Source organism: Nerophis ophidion, linkage group LG17 (assembly GCF_033978795.1).
Source record: "Nerophis ophidion isolate RoL-2023_Sa linkage group LG17, RoL_Noph_v1.0, whole genome shotgun sequence".
Classification (NCBI taxonomy): Eukaryota; Metazoa; Chordata; class Actinopteri; order Syngnathiformes; family Syngnathidae; genus Nerophis; species Nerophis ophidion.
In genome coordinates this window covers 41,424,943-41,451,265 of record NC_084627.1, presented here as the reverse complement: position 1 = coordinate 41,451,265, position 26,323 = coordinate 41,424,943, and the positions used below count along the sequence as shown (strand labels likewise).

The 26,323-nt window shown below is 39.0% G+C and overlaps 1 protein-coding gene across 2 annotated transcripts in view; it reads right to left on the bottom strand.

The window, feature by feature from the left end:
* plppr1 (phospholipid phosphatase related 1) overlaps positions 1-26,323 on the bottom strand; it is a 128,845-nt gene that overhangs the window by 21,369 nt on the left and 81,153 nt on the right. For both annotated transcript variants that reach the window (XM_061876975.1, XM_061876976.1), the window contains exon 5: positions 2,482-2,732. In XM_061876975.1, the coding sequence (XP_061732959.1) occupies positions 2,482-2,732 (251 nt within the window). The remainder of the gene's footprint in view (positions 1-2,481; positions 2,733-26,323) is intronic.

Below are 26,323 nucleotides of genomic sequence, written 5' to 3'. Positions count from 1 at the left end.
ACTCCTAGCTGTTGTGTTGGCTCTGCAGGAATGGAGGTACTCGCTGGAGGGCTCTCAGGAACCATTGACCACAAGAACTAGGAATACCTGCGCTCTGCCCAGAGGCCCAGACAAGCACGGTACGCCCGTTCTGATTCAATTTATCTCTGACATACCTCCCAGGATCCCAGAACGGCATGTCTGACGCCTTACATAGATTGTACTCCCAGGCAGTGGACAACACCCCCACCCCCAGAGACTGTTGATCCATGTACGCATATTTTCTAAAGGTCTTCAATAGAGTGTGAACAAGGAAGTGGAGTAGACACTTAAACGTTCCCCAGCACCTGCCGCCTGTCTTGTGACTCGGCTGTTTGTTACACCTGAGCTTCATTCAAAAGTGCTGTCCTGGGCACACAGCTCCAAGCTTCAGGAGTTTTTCTACTGGTGCAGCGTTTTTAGTGGCCTTCTATGAGAATGGAGACTAGAGAATTCGTGCCCGCTTGCTCCGTCTGTTCTCGCAATAAGCCTTCTCATCTGGCTCCTGCTGGACTTTTAAGGCCGTCACCCATCCCCTCCAACCCTTGGTCACATATCGCTTTGGATTTTGTTACGGGACTTTCACATTCCAATAGCAACACAGTCATTCTTACCGTGGTGGACCGCTTTTCAAAGATGGCACATTTTTCAGTTCTACCTAGGCTACCGTCGTCCCTGGAGACCGCCAACCTCTTGACTCAGCATGTGTTCCGGTTGCACGGGATCCCAATCGATGTGTTTTCTGAAAGGGGTCCACAAATTTCATCCGCAGTCTGAAAGGTTTTCTGCAAGTCTCTGGGAGCATCACCGAGTTTGTCTTTCTCCACAGAAGAATTGCCAGACAGAGCGAACAAACCAAAACTTGGAAGCCATTATACGCTGCGTCTTCCCACCAGCAACCCGCTTCATTGCCATGGATGGAATATGTCCACAACTCCCTGGTTAGTTCTGCCACATGGGTCTCTCCCTTCCACGGCCACCAGCTGTCCCATCCCCGGAGTCAGAGGTTGCACTGACGTTTGTATTGACCTGACACTGACTAATTAAACAACCCGGCAACCACGGGTTAAGGCAAAGGAGCGTGTACGTACAGTACAATCTGTGGGGATCCATAATTAATGGGATCATTTTTTGTGATTAATGGCGTAAATTAAGTCCTTATTTTTGAAATCCTTAATTTATTTATAAAATGGTGTCCCAGTGCTTCACAGTAAAGCATACTTGCCAACCCTCCCGGATTTTCCGGGAGACTGCCGAAATTCAGCGCCTCTCCCGAAAACCTCCCGGAAGAAATTTTCTCCCGAAAATCTCCTGAAATTCAGCGGAGCTGGAGGACACGCCCCCTCCAGCTCCATGCAGACCTGAGTGGGGACAGCCTGTTTTCACATCCGCTTTCCCACTATATAAACAGCTTGCCTGCCCAATCACGTTACAAAATCTACGGATTTTAATAAGAAAAACTGCACACACAAGGAGACGAAGCAGAAGAACGAGGAAGTTACAGCCGACTGTAATAGAGTGATTTTATGTTGTCTGTCGCCATCTCCTGGTGAACTGAACTCTCGCGGCTGTGTTGGAGCCACTATGGATTGAACTTTCACAGCATCATGTTAGACCCGCTCGACATCCATTGCTTTCGGTCCCCTAGTGGGTGGGGGTGTTGCCCACATTTGAGGTCCTCTCCAAGGTTTCTCATAGTCAGCATTGTCACTGGCGTCCCACTGGATGTGAATTCTCCCTGCCCACTGGGTGGGAGTTTTCCTTGCCCTTTTGTGGGTTCTTCCAAGGATGTTGTAGTCGTAATGGTTTGTACAGTCCTTTGAGACATTTGTGATTTAGGGCTATATAAATAAACATTGATTGATTGATTGAATGTTGGCTATAGCGTTATGGGGTTGCTTTTTGATTGGCCAACGATTTTTGAGGTGTTGCGCACCTGACGGCACGTGACTCTCGCCAGTACGCAAATGGCAGAACAAAGGTTACTCAAATAGTGAAAGGTTAGTGTTGTTTTTTTTTTTTTGGAGTAACCAGCAAGCACAGTACAGTTAGTAGAACAACTGTGTTTTTGTTACTGTGTGTTTGATTGGTGTCGTCTGAAATTCAACTACTTATTTTATTTATATATGTAATAAAGTCAAGTATTTCATACACATGTATATATATATATATATATGAAATATATATGAAATACTCGAGTTGGTGAATTGTAGACATAAATATACTCCTCCCCTCTTAACCACGGCCCGCCCCAACCACGCCGCCAAACCCTCACCTCCCGAAATCGGAGGGCTCAAGGTTGGCAAGTATGCAGTAAAGGCTCTGAAATAAAAAAACAACAATCGGAGAAGCGGGTCAAGGGTTTCACAGACCCCCCTGAATATTGGGGATCAACTGTATGTATGAAGAGTTGTAATCATATTTAGCAGTCATCCTAAACATGACACAATTCCAGAGTCTCACCGTCAGGTAAACAGCCGAGTAAACACTCAGCGAGGCGTCTTTGGACGGGAAAGATCGGCGAGCGTTCTCCACAATGATGGGGTTTCCGGTACAGATGTTGCCGTTGACGATAAACTGGTGGTTGAGTCGACACTCCGTGCCGGTGTAGTTGGGTTTGCACACTGACAAGAAGTAGGGCGACAGACCGCCTGTGACCACCTGGCCTGCGTTGACAAAGATGTCCGTGGCGAAGAGGCCAAACGCAAACACGCCTGCAGACACAAATAGTAAATGTAGATAAATAAATGTAGCATTAGATAATCACTCTGAATGTCACGGTTGATATTTACTGTCAAATAGGCCTACGGGTTGCAAGCCCCAGCCAAAATCATCATTTACACTGCCGAAACAGCCACTATTGCAACACCTTTACTTAATTAAAGTAATAACCTAAATGATATACACTCAAATAAATGTGGTTTACACCACCGGCTGTGGCTCGGTGAAGCCTGCAGCCCGCTGATGAGAACCTTTTCATTAGCGGTTATTACGCACCGCAGGAGGTACGACTAACATTTGCAGAAAAATAAGCAAATGCTTATTAAATCCACAATAGTCTGGCATAGTGCCGATGAAGCCTGAGCAGGCTGAAGTATCGCACTAAAAGTCCCCTTCTGGGCTATTTGGACCGCAGGATAGTTTGAAATCAATAAGGTGAAGAAGGTGGAAGTTATGTTAAAGTTAAAGTAGCAATGATTGTCACACACACACTAGGTGTGGTGAAATTATTCTCTGCATTTGACCCATCACCCTTGATCACCCCCTGGGAGGTGAGGGGAGCAGTGACCGCGCCCAACCCAACCCTTGATGCTGAGTGCCAAGCAGGGAGGTAATGGCTCCCATTTTTATAGTCTTTGCCAAGGGTTGGAACTCACAACCTACCCATCTCAGGGCGGACACTCTAACAATACTTGCCAACCCTCCCGGATTTTCCGGGAGACTCCCGAAATTCAGCGCCTCTCCCGAAAATCTCCCAGGACAAATTTTCTCCTGAAAATCTCCTGAAATTCAGGCGGAAGTGGAGGCCACGCCCCCCCCAGCTCCATGGGACCTGACTCAGCAATGTTGTGACCCTTTTAAACAGGACCATACTGCCATCTACTGTACATTGAATAGAATGTACTTTATTGATCCCTGGGTGATATTCAGCACCACAGTTCGCTCACAATAAACAATGATAATAATAAATACTGTAATATATAAAATATATTATATATATAATATATGAATAATATAAATATATTCTAGGGACGGCGTGGCGCAGTGGGAGAGTGGCCGTGCGCAACCCGAGGGTCCCTGGTTCAAATCCCACCTAGAACCAACCTCGTCACGTCCGTTGTGTCCTGAGCAAGACACTTCACCCTTGCTCATGATGGGTGCTGGGTGGCGCCTTGCATGGCAGCTCCCTCCATCAGTGTGTGAATGTGTGTGTGAATGGGTAAATGTGGAAGTAGTGTCAAAGCGCTTTGAGTTCCTTGAAGGTAGAAAAGCGCTATACAAGTACAACCCATTTATTTATTTATTACATGAATTCTACATTTAAGTGCAGTCAAGGAACATATGCATTAGGGATTCTGTTCTGAAGCCCACAGTAAAAAGATGTAACTTCATCACGTCGTCTGGTTATTGACTCCAACCCAATATATTACACTGTCGATGACCAAAATGAAGAAATACCCTTGCGAGTTCCAGAACGAATGGAAACAAAAATGTCAGTTTATCCAGGAGAGTTCAAAGGGGAAGGGGTATGTTGCCTGTAAATTTTGTAGAACAGACTCCTCCATTGAACACGGCGGCCGAACGGATATACTCATAGTCAAGAACGGTCAGCGAAGCACAAAGCATCCGCAGCGTAGCATCGTTCACAACCCAGTATTAAGTGCCACCTCGTCAAATGGAGACCCTACGGTGTAACTTATGCTGAGACAAAGATGGCTACGCTGATAGCTGGAAGCAACATCCCGTTCTCATTTGCGGATGTCTACAACAAATCCGTGAAAGATATGTTCCCGGATTCGGAGATCGCTCGCCAGTACGCAAATGGCAGAACAAAACATACTCAAATAGTGTAAGGTAAGTGTTTTTTTTTTTTTTTGTAACCAGCAAGCACAGTACAGTTAAGAGAACAACTGTGTTTTAATTACTGTGTATTTGATAGGTGCCGTCGGAAATTCAACAATTTATTGTATTTATATATATAATAAAATACTTATATATAGCTAGAATTCACTGAAAGTCAAGTATTTCATACATATATATATATATATTTATATATATACTGTATATATATATATATATGAAATATTCAAGTTGGTGAATTACACTCCTCTCCTCTTAACCACGCCCCCCGCCCCAACCACACCCCTAACCATGCCTCCACTCATTAGATTTCACCTCATTTAACTTTTTTTAAATGTTTTTTTTAATTTTTGCAATACTATCAATTTTGCAATTGTGCAAACCATTAACCGCAAATGGCCCCCGGACCGCACTTTGGACAGCCCTGGTTTAGACCTTCGTGAGACAGCTTAGTTTAGCCTCCTGGTGGAGTGTTGTTGCGATAGTAATCCTTTTTTGCAATGCAGTCTGCTGAAAATGATGGAAATCACCTCTTTATATATCAACTGACACTGTGGTCAAAATTGGAATTGCGACAAAACACATTTTTTTAAGCTATTCAACAATCTACTGCCAACTGGGGGTTAAAGTGGACAATGCATTAAAAAAAAATTAAATTTGCGAGCCACCAATTAAATTGCTCAAAAGATGAAAAAGAGAGGACCAATTTTGCAATTTTTGCAGAATGTGTTGCGGGCCGGTAAACGATGAGCTGTGGGCCGCACTTTGGACCCCCCTGGTTTAGACCTTCGTGAGACAGGTTTAGTTTAGCCTCCTGATGGAAGTGTCGTTGCGATAGTAATCCTTTTTGCAATGCAGTCTGCTGAAAATGATGGAAATCACCTCTTTATATATCAACTGACACCGTGGTCAAAATTGGAATTGCGACAAAACACATTGTTTTTAAGCTATTCAACAATCTACAGCCAACTGGGGGTTAAAGTGGACAATGCATTAACATTTTTTTTTAAATTTGCGAGCCACCAATTAAATTGCCCAAAAGATGAAAAAGAGAGGACCAATTTTGCAATTTTTGCAGAATGTGTGGCGGGTAAACGATGAGCTGCGGGCCGCACTTTTGACCCCCCTGGTTTAGACCTTCGTGAGACCGGTTTAGTTTAGCGTCCTGATGGAGTGTTGTTGCGATAGCAATCCTTTTTGCAATGCAGTCTTCTGAAAATGATGGAAATCACCTCTTTATATATCAACTGACACTGTGGTCAAAATTGGAATTGCGACAAAACACTTTTTTTTTAAGGTATTCAACAATCTACAGCCAACTGGGGGTTAAAGTGGATAATGCATTAAAAAAAAAAAAATTAATTTGCGAGCCACATATTAAAATGCCCAAAAGATGAAAAAGAGAGGACCAATTTTGCAATTTTTGCAGAATGTGTGGCGGGCCGGTAAACGATGAGCTGCGGGCCGCAAATGGCCCCCGGACTGCACTTTTGACCCCCCTGGTTTAGACCTTCGTGAGACAGGTTTAGTTTAGCCTCCTGATGGAAGTGTTGTTGCAATAGTAATCCTTTTTACAATGCAGTCTGCTGAAAATGATGGAAATCACCTCTTTATATATCAACTGACACTGTGGTCAAAATTGGAATTGCGACAAAAAACATTTTTTTAAGCTATTCAACAATCTACTGCTAACTGGGGGTTAAAGTGGACAATGCATTAACATTTTTTTTTAAATTTGCGATCCACCAATTAAATTGCCCAAAAGATGAAAAAGAGAGGACCAATTTTGCAATTTTTGCAGAATGTGTGGCGGGCCGGTAAACGATGAGCTGCGGGCCGCAAATGGCCCCCGGGCCGCACTTTGGACCCCCCTGGTTTAGACCTTCGTGAGACAGGTTTAGTTTAGCCTCCTGATGGAAGTGTTGTTGCAATAGTAATCCTTTTTACAAAGCAGTCTGCTGAAAATGATGGAAATCACCTCTTTATATATCAACTGACACTGTGGTCAAAATTGGAATTGCGACAAAAAACATTTTTTTAAGCTATTCAACAATCTACTGCTAACTGGGGGTTAAAGTGGACAATGCATTAACATTTTTTTTTTTAAATTTGCGATCCACCAATTAAATTGCCCAAAAGATGAAAAAGAGAGGACCAATTTTGCAATTTTTGCAGAATGTGTGGCGGGCCGGTAAACGATGAGCTGCGGCCCGCAAATGGCCCCCGGACCGCACTTTTGACCCCCCTGGTTTAGACCTTCGTGAGACAGGTTTAGTTTAGCCTCCTGATGGAAGTGTTGTTGCAATAGCAATCCTTTTTGCAATGCAGTCTGCTGAAAATGATGGAAATCACCTCTTTATATAGCAACTGACACCGTAGTCAAAATTGGAATTGTGACAAAACACATTTTTTTTAAGCTATTCAACAATCTCCTACTAACTGAGGGTTAAAGTGGATAATGCATTAACATGTTTTTAAATTTGCGAGCCACCAATTAAATTGCCCAAAAGAAGAAAAAGAGAGGTCCAATTTTGCAATTTTTGCAGAATGTGTGGCGGGTAAACGATGAGCTGCGGGCCGCAAATGGCCCCCGGGCCGCACTTTGGACACCCCTGGTTTAGACCTTCGTGAGACAGGTTTAGTTTAGCCTCCTGATGGAAGTGTTGTTGCGATAGCAATCCTTTTTGCAATGCAGTCTGCTGAAAATGATGGAAATCACCTCTTTATATATCAACTGAGACTGTGGTCAAAATTGGAATTGCGACAAAACACATTTTTTTTAAGCTATTCAACAATCTACTGCCAACTGGGGGTTAAAGTGGACAATGCATTAAAAAAAAATTTAAATTTGCGAGCCACCAATTAAATTGCTCAAAAGATGAAAAAGAGAGGACCAATTTTGCAATTTTTGCAGAATGTGTGGCGGGCCGGTAAACGATTAGCTGCGGGCTGTAAATGGCCCCCGGGCCACACTTTGGACACCCCTGCTCTATGTTCTTACATCAATATACTGCAATAGTGTGGTGGAGCAAATGATTCTTTCACTCCAAGAAGTCCTTCTGCAGACGTTTATAAACCATGAACACTACTTCTGATGCCTGTGATATTTTACTTTCTGCAACTGTTGTGTCCTCATCGCGCCTTAACGCCCGACAACATAGAAATAAACCTGTGCTAAATATCCTGTGAAACATGACTGCCGATTATGGAGCCGCCCTCGCCATGAAATTGCTCGGCTTTGTATTCTCCTCAGGTGTGTTGTGACGATGATGATGCAGAGATGTAATTGTGTTGAGGAAGATGTAGGGCAGGGGTCACCAACCTTTTTGAAACCAAGAGCTACTTCTTGGGTACTGATTAATGCGAAGGGCTACCAGTTTGATACACACTTAAATAAATTGCCAGAAATAGCCAATTTGCTCAATTTACCTTTAATAAATAAATCTATATATATATAAAAAATGGGTATTTCTGTCTGTCTTTCCGTCGTACATTTTTTTTCCTTTTACGGAAGGTTTTTTTTAGAGAATAAATGATGAAAAAAACACTTAATTGAACGGTTTAAAAGAGGAGAAAACAGGAAAAAAATGACAATTTATTTTTGAAACATAGTTTATCTTCAATTTCGGCTCTTTAAAATTCCAAATTCAGCCGAAAAAAAGAAGAGAAAAAGTAGCTAATTCGAATCATTTTGAAAAATTTCAAAAAAAGAATTTATGTAATTTTTCCTGATTAAGATAAATATTTAGAATTTTGATGACATGTTTTAAATAGGTTAAAATCCAATCTGCATTTTGTTAGAATATATAACAAATTGGACCAAGCTATGTTTCTAACAAAGACAAATCATTATTTCTTCTAGATTTTCCAGATCAAAAATTTTAAAAGAAATTCAAAAGATTTTGAAAGAAGATTTAAAGTTGATTCTAAAGATTTTCTATATCTGCCAGAATATATATTTTTTTTATTTTAATCACTGATTAATGTGAAGGGCTACCAGTTTGATTCACACTTAAATAAATTGCCAGAAATAGCCAATTTGCTCAATTTACCTTTAATAAATAAATCCATATGTATAAAAAAATGGGTATTTCTGTCTGTCTTTCCGTCGTACATTTTTTTCCCTTTTACGGAAGGTTTTTTGTAGAGAATAAATGATGAAAAAACACTTAATAGAACGTTTTAAAGAGGAGAAAACACGAAAAAAATGAAAATGAAATTTTGAAACATAGTTTATCTTCAATTTCGACTCTTTAAAATTCAAAGTTTAACCAAAAAAAAGTAGAGAAAAACTAGCAAATTTGAATCTTTTTGAAAAAATTTAAAAAATAATTTATGAAACATCATTAGTAATTTTTCCTGATTAAGATTAATTTTAGAATTTGTTTTAAATAGTTTAAAATCCAATCTGCATTTTGTTAGAATATATAACAAATAGGACCAAGCTATGTTTCTAACAAAGACAAATCATTATTTTTTTCTAGATTTTCCAGATCAAAAATTTTAAAAGAAATTCAAAAGACTTTGAAAGAAGATTTAAAGTTCATTCTAAATATTTTCTATATCTGCCAGAATATTTTTTTTTTATTTTAATCACTGATTAATGCGAAGGGCTACCAGTTTGATTCACAGTTAAATAAATTGCCAGAAATAGACAATTTGTTCAATTTACCTTTAGTAAATAAATCTATATATATATAAAAAAAATGGGTATTTCTGTCTGTCTTTCCGTCGTACATTTTTTTTTCCTTTTACGGAAGGTTTTTTGTAGAGAATAAATGATGAAAAAAACACGGTTTAAAAGAGGCGAAAACAGGAAAAAAAATAAATTAAATTTTGAAACATAGTTTATCTTCAATTTCGGCTCTTTAAAATTCAAAATTCAACCGAAAAAAAGAAGAGAAAAACTAGCTAATTCGAATCTTTTTGAAAAAATTCAAAAAAAGAATTTATGTAATTTTTCCTGATTGAGATAAATATTTAAAATTTTGATGACATGTTTTAAATAGGTTAAAATCCAATCTGCATTTTGTTAGAATATATAACAAATTGGACCAAGCTATATATTTCTAACAAAGACAAATCATTATTTCTTCTAGATTTTCCAGATCAAAAATTTTAAAAGAAATTCAAGACACTTTGAAAGAAGATTAAAAGTTGATTCTAAAGATTTTCTAGATCTGCCAAAATAATTATTTTGAATTTTAATCACTGATTAATGCCAAGGGCTACCAGTTTGATACACACTTAAATAAATTGCCAGAAATAGCCAATTGGCTCAATTTACCTTTAGTAAATAAATCTATATATATAAAAAGAATGGGTATTTCTGTCTGTCTTTCCGTCGTACATTTTTTTTCCTTTTACGGAACGTTTTTTGTAGAGATTAAATGATGAAAAAAACACTTAAATGAACGGTTTAAAAGAGGAGAAAACACGAAAAAAATGAAAATTAAATGTTGAAACATATTTTATCTTCAATTACGACTCTTTAAAATTCAACCGAAAAAAATTAAGAGAAAAACTAGCAAATTCGAATTTTGTTGAAAAAAAATAAAAAATAAAAAATTATGGAACATCATTAGTAATTTTTCCTGATTAAGATTAATTTTAGAATTTTTATGACATGTTTTCCTTTTTGTTAGAATATATAACAAATTGGACCAAACTATATTTCTAACAAAGACAAATCATTATTTCTTCTAGATTTTCCAGAACAAAAATTTCAAAATAAATTCAAAAGACTTTGAAATTAGTTTTAAATTTGATTTTACAGATTTTCTAGATTTGCCAGAATATTTTTTTTGAATTTTAATCATAATAAGTTTGAAGAAATATTTCACAAATATTCTTCGTCGAAAAAACAGAAACTAAAATGAAGAATTAAATTAAAATGTATGTATTATTCTTTAAAATAAAACAATAAATTTACTTGAACATTGATTTGAAGGTAGAAAAGCGCTATACAAGTACAACCCATTTAACCCATTTATCATTTGAATTGTCAGGAAAGAAGAGGAAGGAATTTAAAAGTAAAAAGGTATATGTGTTTAGAAATCCTAAAATCATTTTTAAGGTTGTATTTTTTCTTTCAAATTGTCTTTTTGAAAGTTATAAGAAGCAAACTAAAAAAATAAATGAATTTATATAAAGAAGTGAAGACCAAGTGTTTAAAATATTTTCTTGGATTTGCAAATTCTATTTGAGTTTTGTCTCTCTTAGAATTAAAAATGTCAAGCAAAGCGAGACCAGCTTGGTAGTAAATATATACAATTTAAAAAATAGAGGCAGCTCACTGGTAAGTGCTGCTATTTGAGCTATTTTTAGAACAGGCCAGCGGGCGACTCATCTGGTCCTTACGGGCTACCTGGTGCACGCGGGACCCCTGATGTAGCGGATGATGCCCGTCTTGAAATAATATCTTTCTTTTATTGTTTTCTTTTTTTAATGCAAACCATCAATGCAAGCTGAAACTTTTGCCGGCTTAGTTTTTTTTTCTTTCTTGTTTTAAATGGCCTTATTGCAGCTCTGGATGGTGCGTAAGTGCTTTAATAAAACTGGTGGAAGAAGTGACCAATTTGTAATTTACTTGTGTTGCAGAGCTGCCTCGCTACCAGAATGGAAATGGATTAAGGCAAGACAAGTTAATTTATGAAGCTCCATTCGGACACAGAGGCAATCTGATTAGCATTCAATAAATGAATGCAAAAGAGCTGTAAGAAAGTATTAAGATGCAGCACAAGGTACGAAGCAAGTGTAATAAGGCATAGACAAAAATCAATAAGTGCTACTTTTTGCAGTAAGTGTGAGATAGTACTTGACTATTAGTTTTGAACTATGTGGGGACACATACACACACTGCAAATTCTGTTACGTGTTGCCGTGGAAATTATGACATTAAAGGCCTACTGAAATGATAATTTCTTATTTAAACGGGGATATCAGGTCCATTCTATGTGTCATACTTGATCATTTTGCGATATTGCCATATTTTTGCTGAAAGGATTTAGTAGAGAACATCGACGATAAAGTTCGCAACTTTTGTGTCAGAGTTATTAGTTGACGAACCCCATGATGCAGAGAAGGAGGCAGGCATTGGATGGGAAAACATGATTTAATTTAAACAATAGAACAAGAACAAACAAAAAGCACGCACGTGGGCGTAATAACAAACTAAGGGAGCTAGCACTGGAAGCTAGAAAACAAAAAGGAACTTTAGCATGGAAGCTAGTGGATAGCAAACAGAAAAACTGGAAATAACTAATGGCTGACAAGAGCAGCTTACCGCTACGACGACCAGGACAAAATGTAGCATGACAGGTAATAGCTGAAAAGAATCACACACACGACAAGAGCAACATATGGCAACGACAAGTCCGAATGACAATACAATGATCCAGCAACTGACACAAGACGAAGAGGGTACAAATAGGAGCGGGCTGATTGGCAACAGGTGTGACTAGGTGCCAATCAGCCGCAGCTGAGGAGGAACACAGCACTCAGGGAACAAGACAGGAAGCTGAAAAAATAAGAGCACTAGACAGGAACTAAAGACTGGAGATACTAAACACAGAGGAAACAGACAAATGCAGAGGAAAACTAAAACATAGTCAAACTGTCAGGGGAAAGCCTGACATTTTGGTCGCTGATAAAAAAGCCTTTCCTTTACCGGAAGTAGCAGACGATGACGTCACCGGTGTGAGGGCTCCTCACATCCTCACATTGTTTATAATGTCAGCCTCTAGCAGCAAGAGCTATTCGGACCGAAAAACGACAATTTCCCCATTAATTTGAGAGAGGATGAAAGATTTGTGGCTGAGGATATTGATAGCAAAGGACTAGAACAGGGGTAGGGAACCTATGGCTCTAGAGCCAAATGTGACTCTTTTAATGACAGCTTCTGAATCTCTCAGATAAATCTTAGCTGATATTGCTTAACACGATAAGAAATGAATATATCTGCGGTAATCTGTCACGTTCAAACACTGATGACATTTATTAAACAGACGAGAAGCAAGGAATCATGCAGAGACAGAGTTTAATTTGTCTCAATGAGGAGACGTGTTTTGGGCTGTATTCTAGTTACAGATCCAAACTACGTTGTAAAAGTCCTCTATTTATTTGGGAGGTCCATTTTTAACATCACTGAAGCTGTCGCTGAGGTAAGGGGGTAAGCCCGACAACTCCAGTTAGACACAATATATGCAAATGTGTTGATGCTGGTGATATCGCCTTGTCTCTCTGCTCTGTCTGCGTCACGGCGGTGTTCGGCCTTGGCAGTCAGCAGGCCGTTACCGAAAACACAGACACTGATACCAGAATGGACAAAGAAATATACCACTTCACTACAATTGACAATAACTATAGCAACGGCCCTTAAGCATAAAAAGTGTGTGATAATAGATATACAAAATTACTATAACATAATCACAGTGTTAAAAATAACATTCAAAATATAAAACATCCTCATGCATTTTAATCCATCCAACCGTTTTCTACCATACCTGTTCATGAAGTCGCATTAATGTTAAGATGTACTTTAATTATTATTGCTTAACTTCAGAATAAAAATCTTATTAAAAAGAAAAAGAGACTTATTATACTTAAAGAATGTTAGTCCTTCTTAAAAATGCACGCATTTTGTTGTATTCAGTGTTAAAACATATTATTAGCCTCTCACGAAAATACATTTTTAAATATTTGGCTTTCATGGCTCTCTCAGCCAAAAAAGTTCCCGACCCCTGGACTAGAAAAATAAATAAATAAATAAATAAATAAAGTTAAAAAAAAAAAAAAAAGGCGATTGCATTGGGAGCGATTCAGATGTTTTTAGACACATTTACTAGGATAGTTCTGGGATATCCCTTATCTTTCTATTGTGTTGCTAGTGTTTTAGTGAGTTAAATAGTACCTGATAGTCGGAGGGGTGTGTCCACGGGTGTGTTGACGCCAGTGTCTGAGGGAAGTCACGGCAGCTGTACGAACGGCGCAAGCTCAGCTGATCTCCGGTAAGAGGCGACTTTTTACCACAATTTTCTCACCGAAGTGGTCGGGAACCATGTTCGCTTGACTGCTCTGATCCATAGTAAAGCTTCACCTTTGGGAATTTTAAACAAGGAAACACCGCGTGTTTGTGTGGCTAAAGGCTAAAGCTTCCCAACTCCATCTTTCTACTTTGACTTCTCCATTATTAATTGAACAAATTGCAAAAGATTCAGCAACACAGATGTCCAGAATACTGTGGAATTGCGCGATGAAAAGAGACGACTTTTAGCCGTAAGCGGGAAATTTAAAATTGCAATTTAGTAAACTAAAAAGGCCGTATTGGCATGTGTTGCAATGTTAATATTTCATCATTGATATATAAACTATCAGACTGCGTGGTCGGTAGTAGTGGGTTTCAGTAGGCCTTTAAACAAAACGGTCAGGCTTGTCCCTGACAGTTTAGTCTATGTCTTAGTTTTTCCTCTGCATTTGTCTTTGTTTTTTTGTCTTTAGTTCCTGTCAGCACTCCTATTTTGCTTCTGTTTCCTGTTTGTCTCCCTGAGGGCTGTGTCCCCCTCAGCTGGGGCTGATTGGCACCTGGCCACACCTGGTGTCAATCAGCCAGTCACTATTTGAACCTGTTTTACAGATTACAGTTGGTACAAAATGCGGCTGCCAGACTTTTGACAAGAACAAGAAAGTTTGATCACATTACGCCTGTACTGGCTCACCTGCACTGGCTTCCTGTGCACTTAAGATGTGACTTTAAGGTTTTACTACTTACGTATAAAATACTACACGGTCTAGCTCCATCCTATCTTGCCGATTGTATTGTACCATATGTCCCGGCAAGAAATCTGCGTTCAAAAGACTCCGGCTTATTAGTGATTCCTAAAGCCCAAAAAAAGTCTGCGGGCTATAGAGCGTTTTCCATTCGGGCTCCAGTACTCGGGAATGCCCTCCCGGTAACAGTTCGAGATGCCACCTCAGTAGAAGCATTTAAGTCTCACCTTAAAACTCATCTGTATACTCTAGCCTTTAAATAGACCTCCTTTTTAGACCAGTTGATCTGCCGCTTCTTTTCTTTTTCTCCTATGTCCCCCCTCCCTTGTGGAGGGGGTCCGGTCCGATGACCATGGATGAAGTACTGGCTGTCTAGAGTCGAGACCCAGGATGGACCGCTCGTCGGGACTCAGGATGGACCGCTCGCCTGTATCGGTTGGGGACATCTCTACGCTGCTGATCCGCCTCCGCTTGGGATGGTTTCCTGTGGACGGGACTCTCGCTGCTGTCTTGGATCCGCTTTGAACTGAACTCTCGCGGTTGTGTTGGAGCCACTATGGATTGAACTTTCACAGTATCATGTTAGACCCGCTCAACATCCATTGCTTTCGGTCCCCTAGAGGGGCGGGGGGTTGGGTTGCCAACATCTGAGGTCCTCTCCAAGGTTTCTCATAGTCAGCATTGTCACTGGCGTCCCACTGGATGTGAATTCTCCCTGCCCACTGGGTGTGAGTTTTCCTTGCCCTTTTGTGGGTTCTTCCGAGGATGTCGGCGTCGTAATGGTTTGTACAGCCCTTTGAGACATTTGTGATTTAGGGCTACATAAATAAACATTGATTGATTGATTTTGTCCTCCAGTCAGATGCTGGATTATTGTCTTGTCGCTTGTAGCTTTGTCTACTTCTGTTCACTCAGTTCATGCCATAGTTCTGTGGCGTCACAGTAAGTGTTTTTGTTCTTAGCCAAGTTTGTTATCCGCCTTGTGTGCGCCTTTTTTTGGGACCCTTTTGGTTTGTTCTTGTTTCAGTGTTTAATTAAATCATGTTTTCTTACGCAATGCCTGCCTCCTTCTCTGCATCTTGGGGTTCTTCATCAACTCAACCTGACAAATACAAACCTGTCATAGTCTAACCGCATTATTTGTCCAACTCATGGAACTTGTGCACAAAGCACCGCATTGACCCAAGAAATAGTTGTTGTATTTTCATCCTGCTCTCATGTTTGATGACGATTAATCATTCTATTCTATTCTATCCTACCTATAAGTATGGATCAAAATGTCACCACTGAAAACTAGACTGCATTCCTTTCCATAGAAACACTTGTAGAGGACTGCAGAGGTCTTTAAAAGTATTTAATGAGTTCCCTCCCAACATTGCATCCGTCAGACGTTTGCATCGACTCACTTCCGACAGCAGGGGAGGAACGAGCCTCTTCTTCATGTCACACAAAGGTCATGGAGACTTCAGCAAGCATGTTTATTGTTGGACTAATGTTTAAATGACATGACCCATTTGCTACATCTGGCAAAAAAAAGTATGTTCGATCCATTAATCAATTAATGTTTATTTATATAGCCCTAAATCACAAGTGTCTCAAAGGGCTGCACAAGCCACAACCACGTCTGCGGTACAGAGCCCACATAAGGGCAAGGAAAAACTCACCCCAGTGGGACGTCGATGTGAATGACTATGAGAAACCTTGGAGAGGACCGCATATGTGGCCGACCGCCCACATATAGGGGAGACCGAAAGCAATGGATGCCGAGCGGGTCTGACATGATATTGTGAAAGTCCAGTCCATAGTCGATCTAATAATAGTGAGAGTCCAGTCCATAGTGGATCTAATAATAGTGAGAGTCCAGTCCATAGTGGATCTAACTTAATAGTGAGAGTCTGGTCCATAGTGGATCTAACATAATAGTGAGTGTCCCGTCCATAGTGGATCAAATAATAATGAGAGTCCAGTCCATAGTGGATCTAATAATAGTGAGAGTCCAGTCCATAGTGGATCTAACTTAATAGTGAGAGTCTGGTCCATAGTGGATCTAACATACTAGTGAGAATCCAGTCCATAGTGGATCTAACATAATAGTGTGAGAGTCCAGTCCATAGTGGATCTAACATAATAAAGAGAGTCCAGTCCATAGTGGATCTAACATAATAGTGTGAGAGTCCAGTCCATAGTGGATCTAACATAATAGTGAGAGTCCAGTCCATAGTGGATCTAACTTAATAGTGAGAGTCTGGTCCATAGTGGAGCTAACATAATAGTAAGAGTCCAGTCCATAGTGGATCTAACATAATAGTATGAAAGTCCAGTCCATAGTGGATCTAACACAATAGTGAGAGTCCAGTCCATAGTGGATCTAATATAATAGTGTGAGAGTCCAGTCCATAGTGGATCTAACATAATAGTGAGAGTCCAGTCCATAGTGGATCTAACATAATAGTAAGAGTCCAGTCCATAGTGCATCTAACATAATAGTGTGAGAGTCCAGTCCATAGTGGATCTAACATAATAGTGAGAGTCCAGTCCATAGTGCATTTAACATAATAGTGTGAGAGTCCAGTCCATAGTGGATCTAACATAATAGTGGGAGAGTGCAGTCCATAGTAGATCTAAAATAATAGTAAGAATCCAGTCCATAGTTGATCTAACATAATAGTATGAGAGTCCAGTCCATAGCGGATCTAACATAATAGTATGAGAGTCCAGTCCATAGAGGATCTAACATAATAGTGTGAGAGTCCAGTCCATAGTGGATCTAACATAATAGTGAGAGTCCAGTCCATAGTGGATCTAACATAATAGTGTTAGAGTCCAGTCCATAGTGGATCTAACATAATAGTAAGAGTCCAGTCCATAGTGGATCTAACATAATAGTGTGAGAGTCAAGTCCATAGTGGATCTAACAATAATAGTGTGAAAGTCCAGTCCATAGTGGATCTAACATAATAGTGTAAGAGTCCAGTCCATAGTGGATCTAACATAATAGTGTGAGAGTCCAGTCCATAGAAGATCTAACATAATAGTGTGAGAGTCAAGTCCATAGTGGATCTAACAATAATAGTGTGAAAGTCCAGTCCATAGTGGATCTAACATAATAGTGTAAGAGTCCAGTCCATAGTGGATCTAACATAATAGTGTAAGAGTCCAGTCCATAGTGGATCTAACATAATAGTGTAAGAGTCCAGTCCATAGTGGATCTAACATAATAGTGTGAGAGTCCAGTCCATAGTGGATCTAACATAATAGTGTAAGAGTCCAGTCCATAGTGGATCTAACATAATAGTGTGAGAGTCCAGTCCATAGTAAATCTAACATAATAGTGTGAGAGTCCAGTCCATAGTGGATCTAACATAATAGTGAGAGTCCAGTCCATAGTAAATCTAACATAATAGTGTGAGAGTCCAGTCCAGCATGAGACAATCCCAAGCGGAGACGGTTGTTATGAAGTATAAATATGGCCTTAATAGTCTTCTGGGTTGAATACTTAGTGTTTTATGTGTGTAACAGGAAGCATATATTAGACTTCTTTCTGCCTCATTTCATTCAGGATTTATTTGAATGTCATATCCATTATTTTTATGAAATATTGCATTAATGAAATAAAAATGGAAATGGCACCTTATCTCAGGCTTGATATTAGATATCTCCAAATCTTTTAACATAACTTTTATACCGCTAATCCAGGGGCCACCAACCTTTTTGAAACCAAGAGCTAAATCTTGAGTACTGATTAATGTGAAGGGCTACCAGTTTGATACACACTTAAATAAATTGCCAGAAAGAGCCAATTTGCTCAATTTACCTTTAATAAATAAATCTATATATATATATATATACAAAAAAATTGGTATTTCTGTCCGTCTTTCCGTCATACATTATTTTCCTTTTACGGAAGGTTTTTTGTAGAGAATAAATGATGAAAAAAAACACTTAATTGAACGGTTTAAAAGAGGAGAAAATACAAAAAAAAAAAGAAAATTAGATTTTGAAACATATTTTATCTTCAATTACGACTCTTTTAAATTCAACCTAAAAAAATGAAAAGAAAAACTAGCTAATTCGAATCTTTTTGAAAAAATAAAAAAAATAATTTATGGAACATCGTTAGTAATTTTTCCTGATTAAGATTAATTTTAGAATTTTTATGACATGTTTTAAATAGGTTAAAAACCTATTTGCTTTTTGTTAGAATATATAACAAATTGGACCAAGCTATATTTCTAACAAAGACAAATCATTATTTCTTTTAGATTTTCCAGAACAAAAAATTTAAAAGAAATATAAAAAACTTTAAAATTACTTTTAAATTTGATTCTACAGATTTTTTAGATTTGCCAGAATATTTTTGGGGAATTTTAATCATAAGTTGGAAGAAATATTTCACAAATATTCTTCGGCGAAAAAACAGAAGCTAAAATTAAGAATTAAATCAAAATGTATTTATTATTCTTTACAATAATAATAAAAAAATACTTGAACATTGATTTAAATTGTCAGGAAAGAAGAAGAAGGAATTTAAAAAGGTGTGTAAAAATCCTAAAATAATTTTTAAGGTTGTATCTTTTTCTCTAAAATTGTCTTTCTGAAAGTTATAAGAAGCAAAGTAAAAAAATAAACGATTTATTTAAACAAGTGAAGACCAAGTCTTTAAAATATTTTCTTGGATTTTCAAATTCTATTTGAGTTTTGTCTCTCTTAGAATTAAAAATGTCGACCAAAGCGAGACCAGGTTGCTAGTAAATAAATACAATTTGAAACATAGAGGCAGCTCACTGGTGAGTGCTGCTATTTGAGCTATTTTTAGAACAGGCCAGGGGGCGACTCATCTGGTCCTTACGGGTGACCCCTGCGCTAATCAATATTGTTCATTGTCAAAGCAAATCTAAAGTGACAGTTTGTCAAATCCACTTTGGCAAACTACAGTTAAATGTAAAAGTAAAACAATAATAAAGTTTTAGTTCTAGATATGTGGTGTGATTGTGGTGTAAATGTATCCTTAATAGAAGCAGCTTGTGGGTTTCACTATGTAGAGTACTGTGAGTCTGCCGAAAAAAGTGCTGTATAAATATAATTCACTTCACCTCACAAAAAAATATTAGGCATCCCTAAAAAGAAAAAGTTCTGGGCGTTGTGAAAGGTTCACTAGACAGAGAGACAAACCAGCTATAAATTAGAAAATGAGAGTTGTGTTTGACAAATATGAAATCTGGCAATTTTCGCCAGATGGAACATTAAATATAAATTGTGTTTTCTTCTTTGATACTAAACTTGTAAATAGTAGAGCTGCAAAACATATTCATACCTGGCAACTTTTACAATTATGTCTTTTTATTTGTCACCAAATATTCTGACTTTGACAAGATGAAATCTTCTGATTATTTCATGAGCTTTTAAATCGATATTAGATCCCAGTGGGGCACTTTTTCTTTGACTAATCTTATATTCAGGCCTTTAACATTTTCTGCATGGGTTAAAACTCCTTCCATGCAAATGTTCCAATAAAAAGAAAATGACACAATTAGATCAAACAGGCATTCAAATGGTTAAAATAAAAAAAGATCTCGGACTTAGGTTAAATGAGAGAAACGTGAGCAAAATATGGAGCCAACATTCTTTTATAGAATCTAAAAGGTCTACTGAAACCCACTACTACCGACCACGCAGTCTGATAGTTTATATATCAATGATGAAATATTAACATTGCAACACATGCCAATACGGCCGGTTCAGTTTAATAAATTACAATTTTAAATTCCGCGTGGAATTATGCTAAAAAGTATAGTACATTTTGTTCCAGCACCGTACACAGCTATAAGTCGTCTCTTTTCATCGCATAATTCCACAGTATTATGGACATCTGTGTTGCTGAATCTTTTGCAATTTGTTCAATTAAAAATAGAGACGTCAAAGAAGAAAGACGTAGGTGGGAAGCGGTGTATTGCGGCCGCCTTTAGTGACACAAAAACAGCCGGTGTTTCCTTGTTTACATTCCCGAAAGATGACGGTGAAGCTTTACTATGGAACAGAGCGGTCAAGCGAACATGGTTCTCTACAACATGTCAACCGGCAGGTTTTGGTGAAAAATGGTGGTAATAAGTCAGCTCTTACTATAGATATAAGCGGAGAGTTGCGTCGTTCCTCCTGCACCTGTCAAAGAGGCAGCTGCGGACTCTCTAAGCCTCCTCCCGCCAGGCCGCCCCCGAGCATCAGTTGCTGCCACCGTGGAGGAAGCATCGGCTGCCTTCGCCTCGTCGAGAAACGTGGCTTCCCTCAGAGACACTGGCGGTCACCGCACCCGTGGCCACACCCCTCCGACTTTCAGATTGTACAGGTACGACCATATAATCTCACTAAAACACTAGTAACACAATAAGCAGATAAGGGATTTTAAAGTAATAGAAGTGAAGCATGTTTTAGATTTTATATATTTTGAACCTTGTACTTGTTGTGATGGGGTAGGTTTATATAAGCGTTGCTTCAACCTACACCCTTTCGGCTCAATCATTGCTCAAATGAGTGTTCTTTTTTTCTTTTTTTGTTGTTGTTCTTTGTTTTATGTGAAGATTGCCGAAATAAATAAACACATATAAATAAATAAATAAATAAAATAAAATTTCCGGAATTATCCTAGTAAATGTGTCTAATAATATCTGAATCGCTCTGCCGTCTAGTTTTTTTTTTTTATAGTCCTTCACTCTCACTTTCCTAAAAAAATGGGTTGTACTTGTATAGCGCTTTTCTACCTTCAAGATACTCAAAGCGCTTTGACACTACTTCCACATTTACCCATTCACACACACATTCACACACTGATGGAGGGAGCTGCCATGCAAGGCGCTAACCAGCACCCATCAGGAGCAAGGGTGAAGTGTCTTGCTCAGGACACAACGAGGTTGGTACTAGGTGGGGATTGAACCAGGGACCCTCGGGTTGCGCACGGCCACTCTCCCACTGAGCCACGCCGTCCCTCTAATTCTATTTAATGCATACGTCACTCAGGGTGTAAAACTTTTTCACTTCCTACACAATACCAATATTGGAGCCGGTTCCGATAATAATCCATGCAATATCAGCACATACTTTTACTATTTAGTAGTGTTGAAAGTTAGAAAATGAAGTGAAATTACTCAAAAGGTAGGTATGAAAAACAAAGCTTTTAACAGATTTATGATTTTGAAGTGGAGTGCTATATTTGCTTTTTTGATGACGCCTCGTGGTCACAGTAATTCATTATTGAATTAATCGCATAACGCAATAAGTTGAAAGATACGAACACGTTTGTTACTGGATACTTTGGAGTAGGCTTCTGCCTTGGAGACTATGTAAGTAATATGCACAATTATTGTATTCTTATTTATTTGGACAAATGTGTTTTAGAACGCAATATTGTTTAATTAAGAACACTTATGCACGTGTGCTTCGCTGTTACATTCATGTCATCCATGAATCTTTCATCCTCGCTCAAATTAATGGGGAAATCATCGCTTTCTCGGCCCGAATCGCTCTCGCTGCTGGTGGCCATGAATGTAAACAAGGTGCGGCTGTGAGGTGCTCTACAACCCGTGACATCACGCGCACATCGTCTGCTACTTCCGGTACAGGCAAGGCTTTTTTATTAGCGACCAAAAGTTGCGAACTTTATCGTCGATGTTCTCTTAAGCAAAAATAGGGGCAATATCGTGAAATGATCAAGTATGACACATATAATGGACCTGCTATCCCTGTTTGAATAAGAAAATCTCATTTCAGTAGGCCTTTAAGATTCCATTGTTTTTCCACTTCCTTGTTTGTCTTATTACCATGCCAACCAATTAGTTTTCACCTTGTCCTCATGTCTCACACCTGTTTGCACTAACCACCTGTATTATTTAAACCTGCAGTTGCCAGGTGGTCAGCCTGGCGACTTTACCTCAACTTCCTTCATGCCATGCCATGCATATTTTATCATTCTGTCCATGCCACGTAAGTTTTTTTTTTATGTCACAGTTATTGAGTTATGGTTTTGTTTCGTCCATAGTCATGTTAGTTTTTGTTTCATAGCCAAGTTTTGTACTTCCGCCCTTGCGCGCGCCTTTTGTTTGCTTTCTTTGTTTGTCGTTTGTTAGTAAAAGAAATAAATATGTACCTTCGTTCACGCCTTGCTCGTGCCAACTTTCCTTTGCATCGAGAAAAACAAACCAGCCCATAGTCCAAGTCTTGACAATGAGGACTTTTTAAAATTATTTCAAAGTGTCTCGTAATAAAAAATATTTAAGCTAACATAAATCCTTTACATTTGAAGTAAAACAACAACTGTCTCTCCTTCTCCACTGCCCGGCATTCCAATATCACAACTTTCCGCTGCAGCACCATTGCAAAAGCCACAGTAAATCCAAAGGACAAAACACAATGATAAAGCAGCCACACAACTTGAAACCACAAAAGGTTTTACTAATTACGTATAAAATACTACACGGTCTAGCTCCAGCCTATCTTGCCGATTGTATTGAACCATATGTCCCGGCAAGAAATCTGCGTTCAAAAGACTCCGGCTTATTAGTGATTCCTAGAGCCCAAAAAAAGTCTGCGGGCTATAGAGCGTTTTCCGTTCGGGCTCCAGTACTCTGGAATGCCCTACCGGTAACAGTTCGAGATGCTACCTCAGTAGAAGCATTTAAGTCTCACCTTAAAACTCATCTGTATACTCTAGCCTTTAAATAGACCTCCTTTTTAGACCAGTTGATCTGCCGCTTCTTTTCTTTCTCCTATGTCCCCCCCTCCCTTGTGGAGGGGGTCCGGTCCGATGACCATGGATGAAGTACTGGCTGTCCAGAGTCGAGACCCAGGATGGACCGCTCGTCGGGACCCAGGACTGACCGCTCGCCTGTATCGGTTGGGGACATCTCTACGCTGCTGATCCGCCTCCGCTTGAGATGGTCTCATGTGGACGGGACTCTCGCTGCTGTCTTGGATCCGCTTTGAACTGAACTCTCGCGGCTGTGTTGGAGCCACTATGGATTGAACTTTCACAGTATCATGTTAGACCCGCTCGACATCCATTGCTTTCGGTCCCCTAGAGGGGGGGGTTGCCCACATCTGAGGTCCTCTCCAAGGTTTCTCATAGTCAGCATTGTCACTGGCGTCCCACTGGATGTGAATTCTCCCTGCCCACTGGGTGTGAGTTTTCCTTGCACTTTTGTGGGTTTTTCCGAGGATGTTGTAGTCGTAATGATTTGTACAGTCCTTTGAGACATTTATGATTTGGGGCTATATAAATAAACATTGATTGATTGATTGAAAAGACGTGGAAGAACACTGCAAGGTGTGCAAGATACACCCACAAGCGGTAGGAAAAGGGTGAATGGATATTACCAATCAAAGCATGATCATTAGAATCCACATTTTGTGTTATTTATGTGTGAAACTGCTATCTAAACATGGAAGTGTAGCTCCTCCTCTGAATGCAAGTGTTCCTAAAGCAGGAATACTGTCATAAACTCGCACGGCTGCGGTGTTTGTGACCCCAGGATGCAGAAACCAGGAGAACAAAGAGCAGGTAAGAGGATTTGAATATATTCCAAAGCAGAAAAGTCGATCCTCGAGCACTGAGAAGCAGGCGAGGCTGCCATAAAAGCTGATATGCAGCAGGTGTGGACTGGCTGCCAATCAGCAGCAGGTGAGGGGAAAACAGCGCTCAGCGGGACAAGCAGGAAATAGAACCAAAATAAGAGCACTGGTAGGAAATAAAAGACAAAGTAAGGAAGCACAAACAGAAAAGAAGTGACAGATCGTCACAAATACAAATGATCTATTATGAGTACAAAATACCAAATCTGAATAAACACCTTTTTTAAGCGTCATTAAATTGTTAAAGTCCTTTTTGTGTGGAGTTATTTAAAACAACACATTTAATTAAAGCAAATTAATTAAACGTTCATGGACAATCGTCTGTCTAGGGAATGCTTATTAATGATGAAAAAGTGTATATATATATATATATATATATATATATATATATACAAACCCCGTTTCCATATGAATTGGGTAATTGTGTTATATGTAAAAGTAAACGGAATACAATGATTTGCAAATCCTTTTCAACCCATATTCAGTTGAATATGCTACAAAGACAACATATTTGATGTTCACACTGATAAACATTTTTTTTTGTTGCAAATAATCATTAACTTTAGAATTTGATGCCAGCAAGACGTGACAAAGAAGTTGGGAAAGGTGGCAATAAATACTGATAAAGTTGAGGAATGCTCATCAAACACTTATTTGGAACATCCCACAGGTGTGCAGGCTAATTGGGAACAGGTGGGTGCCATGATTGGGTAAAAAAGCAGCTTCCATGAAATGTTCAGTCATTCACAAACAAGGATGGGGTGAGGGTCACCACTTTGTAAGCAAATTGTCGAACAGTTTTAGAACAACATTTCTCAACGAGCTATTGCAAGGAATTTAGGGATTTTACCATCTATGGTCCGTCAAATCATCAAAAGGTTCAGAGGATCTGGAGAAATCACTGCACGTAAGCGATGATATTACGGACTTTTGACCCCTCAGGCGGTACTGCATCAAAAACCGACATCAGTGTGTAAAGGATATCACCACATGGGCTCAGGAACACTTCATAAAACCACTGTCAGTAACTACAGTTGGTAGCTACATCTGTAAGTGCAAGTTAAAACTCTACTATGCAAAGCCAAACCCATTTATCAACAATATACTGAAACGCCGCCGGCTTCGCTGGGCCCGAGCTTACCTAAGATGGACTGATGCAAAGTGGAAAAGTGTTCTGTGGTCTGACGAGTCCACATTTCAAATTATATTTGGAAACAGAGGACGTGGTGTCCTCCAGAACAAAGAGAAAAATAACTATTCGGATTGTTATAGGCGCAAAGTTCAAAAGCCAGCATCTGTGATGGTAAGGGGGTGTATTAGTGCCCGAGGCATGGGTAACTTACACATCTGTGAAGGCACCATTAGTCCATACAGGTTTTGGAGCAACATATGTTGTCATCCAAGCAACGTTATCATGGACCCCCTGGCTTATTTCAGCAAGACAAGTGTTATAACAGCGTGGCTCAGTAAAAAAAAAGATTGCGGGTACTTTCCTGGCCCGCCTGCCGTCCGGACCTGTCTCCCATCGAAAAAGTGTGGCAAATTATGAAGCGTAAAATACGACAGCGGAGACCCCGGACTGTTGAGCGACTGAAGCTCTACATAAAACAAGAATGGGAAATAATTCCACTTTCAAAGCTTCAAGAATTAGTTTCATCAGTTCCCAAACGTTTATTGAGTGTTGTTAAAAGAAAAGGTGATGTAACACAGTGGTGAACATGCCCTTTCCCAACTACTTTGGCACGTGTCGCAGCCATGAAATTTTAAGTGAATTATTATTTGCAAAAAAAAAATAAAGTTTATGAGTTTGAACATCAAATATCTTGTCTTTGTAGTGCATTCAACTGAATATGGGTTGAAAAGGATTTGCAAATCAATGTATTCCGTTTATATTTACATCTAACACAATTTCCCAACTCATATGGAAACGGGGTTAGTATATATACTGTATATAACATGTATATATAACATGTGCTATATATAACATGACATCCATTGCTTTCCTCCTCTCTAAGGTTCTCATAATCATTATTGTCACAGACGTCCCACTGGATCATTATTGTCACCGATGTCCCACTGGGTGTGAGTTTTCCTTGCCCTTATGTGGGCCTACCGAGGATGTCGTGGTGGTTTGTGCAGCCCTTTGAGACACTAGTGATTTAGGGCTATATAAGTAAACATTGATTGATTGATTGATGTTTGTACACACACACATACATACATACATACCTACATATACATATGTATATATATATATATTTAAAAATATATATATATATATACACATACATATATATATATGTATATATATATCAGATTCATCGCAATTAACTTTGAG